At 44.2% G+C, this 11,754-nt stretch overlaps 1 protein-coding gene across 8 annotated transcripts in view; it reads right to left on the bottom strand.

Annotated features, from left to right (window-relative positions):
* Positions 1-1,474: 1,474 nt before the first annotated feature.
* Positions 1,475-11,754, bottom strand: part of EXPH5 (exophilin 5) — a 44,053-nt gene continuing 33,773 nt past the window's right edge. For all 8 annotated transcript variants that reach the window (XM_035115154.2, XM_035115156.2, XM_035115159.2 and 5 more), the window contains one exon: positions 1,475-11,427. In XM_035115154.2, the coding sequence (XP_034971045.2) occupies positions 6,815-11,427 (4,613 nt within the window). In that variant the 3' untranslated portion in view covers positions 1,475-6,814. The remainder of the gene's footprint in view (positions 11,428-11,754) is intronic.

Below are 11,754 nucleotides of genomic sequence, written 5' to 3'. Positions count from 1 at the left end.
TGACTTTTAGTGATCACAGAGTTTCTTTCTAGGTGCTCACAGACCGTTTGCTTAATGATCTGCTCTAGAATCTTTCCTGGTATTGATGTCAGGCTGACTGGGTGGTAATTGTTTGGGTCCTCTCTTTTCCCCTTTTTGAAAATAGGGACAACATTTGCCCTCCTTCAGTCTGCTGGAACTTCGCCTGTTCTCCAGGAATTTTCAAAGATTATTGCCAATCTGAAGCATGCAGAATTTCTCCCCAGAAAAATACAGCAAATAAAGGAAGAGGGGTTTGCATTAGCATGCGCAGCTCTAGATTGAACTGCCACACTTAAAAAATTGCAAAGCCGCTTTATAACTCATCGGAATGCCTCACAGTCGTCAACAAGGTCTGGAGTGGAGTCTACCAGAATTCTTCCTCAAATTCAATGATAAGCAAAGCAGAAGGTGGGATGAGGAAAAAAACGCTGGCTTGGTATTGAAGCCAAGAGTATAGGTATATGTATAAGCATAAGCACACCCAGTACTGTATATTAAAAGCCAAGAGCATAGGAGTTGTCATTCAGTGCTAGCACCACTGTTCAATTACATTTTGGTAACTAGTGACCCTTTAGATTCTCAGGACTTTGAGATTACCAGTATTGGCCGAGAATAATAAAACAACCCATCTTGCTCCTTTTAAGCCAGCCTTGTAAACAAGCCCACAAAAGTTGCTATTTGTCTATTATTATTATTATTATTATTATTATTATTATTATTAAGAAATAATAATAATCTATCCATTATTAAGGAAATCAGCCCTGGGTGCTCACTGGAAGGACAGATCGTGAAGCTGGGGCTCCAATATTTGGTCCACCTCATGAGAAGAGAAGACTCCCTGGAAAAGACTCTGATGTTGGGAAAGATGGAGGGCACAAGGAGAAGGGGACGACAGAGGATGAGATGGTTGGACAGTGTTCTCAAAGCTACGAACATGAGTCTGACTAAACTGCGGGAGGCAGTGGAAGACAGGAGTGCTCGGCGTGCTCTGGTCCATGGGGTCACGAAGAGTCGGACATGACTAAACGGCTAAACAACAAAATTGTTGTTGTTGTTAACCACAGGAGACTGCCTTCTCTAGAGATGCCAAAGATTAAACCTGGGACCTTTGGTATTCAAAGCAGTTGCTCTACCACTGAGCTATGTTATGTATGACTCTTCCGCCTTCTTTCTGGCTACGAGTGATTGCTGAAGAGGAAGAGGAAGAAGAGGAAGAGGAAGAGGAAGAGGAAGAAGAAGAAGAAGAAGAAGAAGAAGAAGAAGAAGAAGAAGAAGAAGAAGAAGAAGAAGAAGAAGAAGAAGAAGAAGAAGAAGAATGGAGAAGGGTTGCATAAGGGGGGAGGAGAACCATGCCCCTTTGCAGCAGCTCACTGCATTTGCATGCTTGCCACAGAGCTGTTCACCTCTCATCGTCCAGTCTACTTTAGCAGTCTACATGCAGTTTCGATGTGCCAGCAGGCTCCCGCTTAAATGCAAATCGGTTTTAAGCACCAGCTTGATCTTCAGATCTGATTGTGAAGGGTTCCGCATATCCTGCCTTTGGGCACTCCAAGGCAGCTAATTATCCCTTGCTCGTGTCTGCAGTACATCAGGCAAGCTGCTCCTGGAAGGCACTGCCAGTTAAAAAGCTGGCAAGGAACAAAACACAACACATTATACCCACCATTCACTTCAACAAAGGAAGCTCCTGTGTGCTCCCTGTTCCCTCTCCTTGAGAGTGAATGCACTTCACTTTATTCAGGAGCTCCATATGTGCCTGAGTGTCCAACCAACTAGCCTTTTACTTAAGAAGCTGTTCTGCAGCAGGCAAGAATATGTATTTGTCCACCCAGCACAGTACCACCTCTAAGGTCTCAGGCTGCGCTGCCTATAATCCTTTTCGCAGAAGATGCCATTAATGCATGCAGAGTTAGCTAGGATGCAGATCTTCGCTGAGTCTCATCAGGGTAGTGCTGAAAAAAAACAAGTTATTTGTGTTCAGGCTGTTGATAGTTTGCCTTACTCTACAGTTTTCAATATTTATACTGCAGGGGAGTATTTATGCATGGCTTGAAACAGGATTTTTTGAGATGTATTAAAAAGTTTGTGGGACAGAACTAAAAAGCAGTGTTCCAGAACCGTAAGTCGCTTTTGCACCGGTGTGTGTGTGTAGATTTTGGACATTTGCGCGAGGCTCAGGAAATGTCTAGTTACATCCCTGCAAGCAGGTGATCAGTAAAGCCAGTCAACGTTAGATTGTACCGTTGGGTGAACCACAGTTTGTTTTCTTAATCCTCCAGTCCAGACTCTGCCAAAGTCCTTTGGAATCAATCTCAGACCCTTCATGCCCTAACTGCCTTAGGTATTCCCTCTGGCTACTTTCACCTTGATTTTTTTAAAATCAAATTTTAGATGTTGTTTAGTCGTGTCCAACTCTTCGTGACCCCATGGACCAGAGCATGCCAAATTTTAGATACCTTATACATAAAGCCTTGGAACTACTCTCCTTCTGCTATGTTAACTTGATAAAAATGTGTAAAATGACTTCTCGTGTGACTGGATTCATTTCTCAGCCTGTTTGCTTTCAGTTGTTTTATGCAGTTCTCTAATAAAATTCAGGGCAAGACAGAGTTATCCGCCACCCAAGCTCTGGCCAGTCCTTGCTTAGCTATGTGGTTGATGTTTCCTTCAGGCGCTAGGCCTAGTCCACTTCCTAGAGTTACTTGAAACATATCCCACTATGATTAAAGAGGAAGAAACCATTCACATAGGAATTTCTGTTTGTGTATTTGCCACCACTGTTGTGAAAACAGCATCAAGATGTGTGCGCCTTTGAAAAAAACAACAACACATTTGTAGGGCAATCGGAATGGATACAGAAGACATATGAATAACACAAAATGAACTGTGATTTCGGAAGAAATACACTCCCTTTATTTAAAAATAGTAGTAGTCAATACTAATGGCTTATTTTTAAATCAAAGCTTTTTCTGCATAAAATGCAAGTGGCCAACCTGCATTACAGGAGCCACAAGCCGGAAGATCATGGCAGAGAGACAGAGAGAGACAGAGAGAGACAAGGGTCTGCAGGACTAAATCAAGAGCGGGGGACCCCGACCAAATGGCAGTGCTTGTTGGCGCTGATGAGAGTGGGGACTCCAATAGCATCTGAGAGCACCACAGGTTCCCCATCTCTAAACTGATCTAGCTCGGAGCCATTTCTAGATTGTGAGACAGATCCTTGGATTTCCCAACCATCATGGGGCCATTTTGGCAGCTAAAGCGGGCAGCCCACCTGCCTACCAGGTGAACAGTTTCTCAAACAGGGCTCTTTGGCAGGTGCCGCCAGCCCAGCAGGGCCTGCAAATCCTGTTTTCGGCCGGGAGGTGCATCTTCACCTGCTCCAAGCCTTTAGTCATAATATGACGCCAGGTGAAGAGCAGCTGGACGTGGCTTGGTTGAAACAGCTTCAGAGGCAAAACTGGGGTGTCGGCTGGGTGTAATTAAACATGCCAGCCGGAGGTTCCCCACTCCTGTCTGCCTCTTCGGTATTGCACTGCTCCTACATTTGTATGCCAGAGGCAAAACCACATCGAGGTGCGCAGGAAGCTGCATATACGCTTCATACTCTGGACTTAACTTCAGGCTGAGCTGCCAAAATGACTGGCCACCACTGAGTTACATTCAAGCAATGTCGGGATGTCGGGAGGCCTGAAAACATGAGAAAATAGCCCTCTCTGATAGACAACATCTATTAAAGGGTTGCAGCTATCTCTCTTGTGCTCCAAAACACACATAAAATTTGCGTATATAGTGTGTTGCGCTGCTTATTTCAGTGGAGGCAGCAGATGTGAGAGGCATAGCTGCCAAGTTTTCCCTTTTCTCGCGAGGAAGCCTATTCAGCATAATGGAAAATCCCTTTAAAAAAGGGATAACTTGGCAGCTATGGTGAGAGGTCAAGGCAATATACATACAGCCAGGGCTGGTCCAAGACGGTACCGTATGCCACCTGAAGCGAGCCACAAAAATGGCGCCCCACCCCTTGCTAATGAAGAAGAGATGAGGGAAGATGTACATCAGAAATATCTGCATTGGAAACAAGGGTAGGAGGAGACCACCAGTGCCTCCCATTCACCAAGAGGCTGCTGTAGAGGTTGCTGCTACCTCAGCAAGCAGCAGTGAGTGATGCATTTATTGAAGGCTGGATCTGCTGCCCCTGTGGATGCTGCCACCTGAGGTAACTGCCTCACCTTGCTCCATGGATGGGCCGGCCCTGGATACAGCGATGACCTACCTTGGTTAAATGAGCAGAGCAAGCCTGGCAGGAAAGGCATATTCTGTGTGTGCCTTGGAGCTTGAATTACAGAAGCATATGGATCAAGTCTAGCACTGAGTGTCACACTTTGGCTTTGCTGGCACTTCGATAGTCTGCTTGCATGAGCAATGCAACAGCAGAGCAGGGGGACTCTCAGAATTTGGCAGGTCAGCTTCCATCAGGGATTTCTGAGAAACTGCTCCATTGCCTTACCCTGGATGGGGGGGTTCCACTCCTCCTGAAAGAGCAGCTTTGCTTCTGGAGAATGTACCTGGATCCAGCCTTGTCACTGGTGGCTAGAAGCACCTTTTACCATCTCTGACTGGTACAACAGCTACAACCATCCCTAGACCAAGAAAGCTTGGCCACAGTAGTCCATGCATTGTTTACTTCTGGACTGGATTACCGCAATGCGCTCTATGTGGGGCTTGACCCTTGTGCTTGACCCAGAAGCTGCTATTAGTGCAGAATACTGCAGCACAACTGCTGACAAGGGAACCTGTCAGCATGTAATATCTCTGCTCAGAGATCCGAACTGTTAGCCTATCCAGACATGTAGAATGTTGACATATATTTAAATATAGCTCTTAGTTTATGTTGGATTTTAAATACTTCTTGAATGTTTTAAATAGTTCCTTTTAACTGCTTTTTGACTGACAATACCCTCGTTTTACTATTTTTGCAAACCACTTTTGATGTTTCGTTACAATCAAGTGGTATAGAAGAATCTTGCAGAATAAATAAATAAAATCACCACTTTTGGAGTGTTTTCTTCTTCTTCTTTTCTTATTACTTTTGGAGCTTTTTCTGCTTATATAGAAGCTGGTCTGTGGTGTTTCACACATCTTCTCCGGTGTTACATTGCTCACGTGAGTAAACCATGGTGTGCAAGAGAGCCAGTGAAGTGAGCATATGGACTGACGTTTACGACAGACTTAAGGGTGCGATCCTATAATTTATCTGGGAATAAGTCCCCTGAACTCAGCGGGCCTTACTTCTTAAGTAGACATGCATAGGATTGCACTGTGTATGACGATTCACCTGCTTGCATCAGCAACAGTGCAAAACCGAAGCCAACACTAAATAAATAAAGAACAAAATTTATCTAAATCAAAGTTATCATTTTCTTTGCATATGTAGCATATGCAGAAAGATGAGTGAGAATATTAAAAGGGGGAAGGATTTGCTTCCAAATTAATCTCAAAAAACATTTACAATACTTACAAATATTGTACAAAACACAAAAAGGAGCACACAATTCTAGAACCGCTCAATGTAAACACTTGTGCACCACTTATGATGCATGCTGAACTTCTCGTCACTTTAGGGTACAAAATGCTATATAAATATTAAATTAGAGTCACATGCCCAATGCACACAGAATATTTCTTGTCAAAATAATTCATATTTAAACAATACAGATATACATCTTCGTACACAAATGTACCTTTTGGCTTCTACTTTAAAATTCTACCAGAACAGTGTACAAACCACTGGCGATAAATATGTACAGGTAGTTCATTCATTATTTTAAGTCGTAATTTCAACAGCAATACCACACGAGAAAATAATATTTAAAGGCACACACTCAACTTGTCTATATACTTTTTCAAATGAAGTATATCCCGCAATTTAAAAATAACCACCTTGGGCACCATTTCTGAAGTGTTCATACTTGCTGTTTAAAACAACAACAACAACACGTAAGGCAAAAATCGGCCAAGTGCACTTTTAAGTCACACTTTTTTTTTCATGGGAGAGTTTCTTACACCAGGATGAGTGGGATTTGACATTCTTTTAACTTTGGCTGGGTCAATGAGCTCTTGGGTAACAATCCACCAAGCAGTGCTCCAATGTTTAAATATATTAAACATTAATTTGCTTGCACAATCTAAAGATATATTCACATCAGATATTAAATACACACATATAAGTTACCCATCTCCTTACTAGGAAAAAGGAGGTGGGATGGATTGGGAAAGAAACATGAATGTACATAGGCCACAGAAACTGTGCATCCTTGATTCATAGACCATTGATACATCCACCCTCTATATTCTGGGTAAGATATGCAGCTGTTTTCTTCCAGGTCTTTCTCGCCATTAAATTCATTATACAAATTCCCTGCTGCTGAATCTCCAAACCTGGAAAAGTTCCACAACTGTTCCATATGCAATTACTAATGGCACAGAAGACTGGGGGGGGGGGAGCTAGTAACCCTATTTGAGACCCTTTAGCAACATTTTCTTCTTCTTCTTCATCATCATCATCATCATCATCATTACTTTACACTGTCATGAGGGATTGAAACTTGGGCACTGCAGAACAAGCTCTGTGATTTGTGAGGTGGTCAAGGTAATGTGTGTATTTAGGGTTGGAAATCAAATCAGCACATCTACAGGCATTCACACCCAAATATTTTATAAACTACCCAAGGAACAGACAAGCCAGCCTTTTGGTAAAGTTCCCCCACCCCCCTTCATTGTGCCTCATAACCCCTCAAAGTTCTGACTCCTTGTCGTTCTCATCCAGGTAGTATTCGTCATCTGTGGTGGTGCTGGAGTCTGAATCTGAATAATCTGTAGGGTCTTCTCCGTGGACATCAGCCAGCTCATTTGGGTGTGAGTCTCCCGCTGATGTGTTTTTCTCAGCAGAACCGGAGCTCAGCAGCTGAGATCTGTTCAAGGAACAATCCTCCTCCTTCCTCAGAGAACTAGAGTTCTTCAGAAGACACGGACTCCACAACCGTCCCTCTGTGAGAGACCTCTTTATGTTATCCAAGAAAGCCTGCTGCTGCTCTTTCCCAAAAATGCCAAACTCAATTGATGGGTACAACACACGCCTGGATCCAAAGGTCTTGTAGCTTTCGTGGTCTGTCTCCCAGTTCTCATTTTCATCGCAAGACAACAGTTCAGAGTGGGATTTGAACTTCCGATTATACCTACTGCCGTGGCTTATCAAGTTGCTCCTGGAGGCCAGGCGATCACAGGGCGCTCGAGTATAGGAACTTTCGGAAAAATGCCGTTCACGTTGAGCTTTGCTGAGATTTAGGACTGGTTCAATGTAGGGTCGGCTTAGCTTTCTCAACCTGTTCGGCTCCTTGATGTTTGGATGGTGGTCATATTCTGTAGGGGAGGTCATCTTTTGCGACGGACAGATCTTTGAATAACTTTTGTTAAGAATGTTTGAGGTATTATCAGATGAAAGTGGAAAAAACAAAGGCTCGCCGACATTAACAACATCCCTTTTCATTTGCTTTGAATCTGCAACTATAATTTTGGAGGGGACAGAACAACTAATATTTTCCAGTCCGTCATCTGTCTGGGAGTTGCTACTTGTTGAGAACATTCTTACTTTTGGAAACAAGGCTGTAGAATTCTGCGGGGTCTCAATTCTGGGGCTTTCTCTTTTTTGGTTGCACAAGTTTGTAAAAGGTCTTCTAACCTCATTAGTAAGCAATGGGGGACCCTCGTTAGTTTGAGGTTTCTTACTGTCTGGCTTGTCCAGCACCATGTTGTCGAATTCATCAGCCAGAGAATTCCTATTCTGGTTCTCATTTCCTGCTTGGAGAAGTGATGGAGGAACATCAGGTGAAATCAACATACTATGAGGGTGGCTGATCTCCAACGGAGCATTGTTCTGTGAAAAGATGTTACTTATGTGTGGCTTGGGACTTGAGGTTTTCTTGCTGGAAAACTTTCGACTTGTTTTGTACATGGCTGCCAGCTTGTTTTTAATGGAAGGCCTGTTTTTCCTTTTTTCTATGTCGCTAGCTTTATCTTTAGTGGAATCCAAGATTAGCTTATTTTCAGTCTCTGCAGAGTCTGGCAGATCCTGTGCAGCACCTGCAACCTGATCTTTAGAGTTATCTGCAGAGTTTCTCACCAATCTCGGTGCATTTGTGCAATCTTTGTGTAGCAGAGAATTCCGAAACACCTCCTTTTGTTTCTTTGCATACTCTAAAGAACTCCGGTTTGGTTGGAGTGCTGGATCAACTGTGGAAGTTGCGTCGACTTGTAATGTTTGGTTCTGGAACTTAGAATGCACCTTGGCCTCTGAAATGAATGCTTCATCTGTGCTGCTCCCAACGTTTTCACTTCTCGACTGCAATATATTGCCCTTTTTGGAAATACTAGGGTCTCTATAACATGCCCTTTCTTTGACCTCTACATCTTGTCTAATGTCTGTGGTATTTGATGAGCTGTGGCTTAATGATGAGTCAACTTTTGACTCTTCCTGCAGTTGAGAGGGAAACTTGAAAATATGCACCTTGCAATGTCTGCTGGTAGTAGCACTAACAGATTCATTCATGGTTTCACTGGGTTTCGGGTCACCTGAAGGTCCATGTGAGACTACCCTGTTGGAAAATGTAAGGTCTGGCGTTTCTGCTGGAGAGCCTAACACTCCTTCTCTATTATACAGCATACTTGGAGAAGCACCTGCTCTTTCTGTGACACAGCAATCTTCTATATTAGCATCATCAGAGGTTTTTGCGTTCTGCGACAAATCAGGTGGGGCAGCCATTTTGCCAGGAGATTCTGCTTTTCCTTCTTTTTCTAAACTGGAAGGAAAAGCCACTCTTCCTAAACCAATGCGGACTTCATATTTCTTCTGCGGAAGCTCACATCTGCCTTTGGGCGGGGAAGAGTCTGTGCTCTGGTCACCATCTAGAAAGAGGTTGCTCAGCGTTCTCGACTGTTTCCGTGGTAAGGTGTAGTAAACCGAAATCAACTCGTGATATTTTACATTATCTTCCTCAATGCTAACTGTAAGTGTGCTGGTAGTTTTGTACTGCTTTAAGGGATTTCCTGCATCAGTTCCCTCACATTCAGAAAGCACAGATATTTCAGTTTTGTCTGGACTCTGTACGATAGTGCTTCTCCCCTTGGCGTTATTAGAACCGACAGATTTGCTAGGCTCTTTGGTTATCAGTGAAGGATTGCCTTTAGCTGGTGAAAGATTACAGGAGACATCTTTTGGTGATGGGCTTAAGGAAGAACGGGCTGAATTTAGCAAGAAGCTTTTAGCTCTCTGATTTGGAAATTTCCCCCCCATCCTAGTCGATGCAATGGTTTCTAAATTATCTCCCACAGCTCTGTTGTTTTTAAAGAAGATTTGCCTTGCAGCAGAAGAGATAGGTTTCTCCGATATAATACTACCATCAATACTGGCAGATTTTCTAGGTAAGGTGCAATATGTTACAGGAGATTTGGGGGGGCTGTTACTGGGAGAGCCAGTGACACTATTGCTAGTTGTATGTTTAACAAACCTATTGCACTTGTTGGAATGTTCAGTGCAAGAATATGGCAATTCATCTTCGACAAGCACTTTGGGGCCTCTGCTCAAAGCAGACAAACAACTATTCCCAGGCGTTTTGTTGGGTGTGAGAGCTCCCAAGCTTTCCATAGCACGCCCCTCTCGCTCCAAGAGATGAAGAATTGATGTCCTTGGGTTGTTGGCAGTTAACTGAGGGGGAGTTGTTTGATTGAGATCCCTATTTATGGCACAATCACCTTCGTTTCTTTGTCCGGTTCTGTTGTGAATGTTTGATAAATAACTGTTTCCGGTATCTGTTATGGAATCTGACTTTGAACACAGTAAGTGAGGTGGTTTAAGTGATGTGCAGCTTTGTGGGTCAACTGCGGAAGAGTTCTTACAAGGAGGCATCAAAGAATCAGCGGGACTATGTGTGTCCACTGGATCAGAAATTAGTCTTAATGTCGCTTCACTGTCGCCTCCGCTGTCCTTTTTGTCCATCCGGTCAGCAGCCCTCTCCTCTTCTGCTTTGAAGTTTCTCTTGGTTTCAAAGTGTTTAGCCAAAGCCTTTGAGGAAGCTTGTCCAGCTCTAATGAAAGGATTTTGTCTTTGCGCTGCATATTCCGTTTGGCCCTTTTGGACAGATAAATCAAGTGCTGAACAGCTCCGCACACCCTCTGCATGCTTTGCAAACGGTTTGTTTCGTACACCGTCTGAACGCTCCATGTGCCTCCTGACGTAATCCGATACGCGGCTCTGAGCATCCCTCTCACCTGGCTGCAACCCCATTTTTTCCGCATAGGCACCTTGCCAATTTCTGGGATTTGGCGGAATCCTTTCCACATCAGCATCAGGGCCGACAAAGACTTCATTGTTGTAGTAATGGTGGTCAGTGGGCATAAGAAGCCTCTCCTCTATTCTTCCGGAAGGAAAACTCTTGCGGGGGAGGCTCATCCTGCCATGAAAGGATGGGTATCTATAGTGGGGCTTTGAAGCGTTCATTCCCCGCTGATGCAACAAAAAATTCTCCCGGTTGTCAAACCCCAGCGGGTCTGTATGTTTGTCCGCAAAAACGGGATTGCTCGTAACCGGCACCGCTCTTCTGTAATTTACTTTTGTTCTGTAAAATTCGTATCTTGCGTCCTTCTGCAGAGAACAAGGGTATGTGTCCTCAAACACTGGGCCAAACTCCATTAATGACTGCGTCCTAAGAAGCCCGTCTGGGTATACCGGATGCTCTGAAGGCGGCGGTGTATTCCATACAATAGATGACAGGGGAGTCCGCCTCGGATGCTGGCGATAGTTCCTTGGTGCGAAGACTCTGTTGCCTTCCAGTGGGTGCTGCGGGCTTGCTGCGGAAAGCTGGTCCACGGACGTCAAAGACGGGCGCCTTGCAAGGCAAGACAGAGAGTAACTCCTGCCAACTGAATCCCTGGGTGTGAAGTCCTTGTGTCCGAATCCACTGCTGCGTTGTCCCAGAGGGAGATGCATGCTGCCTTCTGAAGAATGTCCAAGAGAGCGAGTAGAATTCCCTCTCTTCAAGACAGGGGAGCTTCTGCCGTAAACATCCCCGTATGTGCCGTCCTTCGCATGCTGCCTTTTTGTATATGTATCACACGGCACCCTCGGCCTGAATAAAGCCTTGTGTTCATCGGTGGCTTGCAGCATCCTTGTCCTATCTGGCAAAAACATGCTCCGTTCATTTCTCTGCACCCCTCCAGGGAAACCCGGTCGAGTAAGAGCTGAATAGGGATCGGTGTCTGGTGCTCTGGAACCAGAGTCGGCTGGGGTCCTCCTATTCCCTGCTTCTCCTCGGGATTGTTCCTGCGCCAGCTGGTCATCCAGACTCCCCAGGACTAGAGAGAGAGAGATTGATTGATTGATTGATTGATATATACAAACACAAAACTGACAGCATTGACATGGGTCTAAATCTATAGCCTACTTCTTATTGTCGGTTTAAGTTTTAAGTTCCTTTAGATGTTTTAATTTTTGCATGGATAAGTGTTTATTTCTGACTGACGGGCGAATAAAATCTGATTGATATACGAACAAAGTCAACTCGTTACTTGTACCATAACATCCTTGTCTAACACATCCCAGATTATCAGATTAGTCTAGATATTCAAAGAAAACTGCAGCTTTACAACAGTCAAAGTTAAACCACACTGAACAAGCGTCAT

The sequence above is a fragment of the Zootoca vivipara genome, chromosome 4 (assembly GCF_963506605.1).
Source record: "Zootoca vivipara chromosome 4, rZooViv1.1, whole genome shotgun sequence".
NCBI lineage: Eukaryota > Metazoa > Chordata > Lepidosauria > Squamata > Lacertidae > Zootoca > Zootoca vivipara.
Note: the sequence above shows the minus strand (reverse complement) of the source record. Positions and strands in the feature narration are given on the sequence as shown.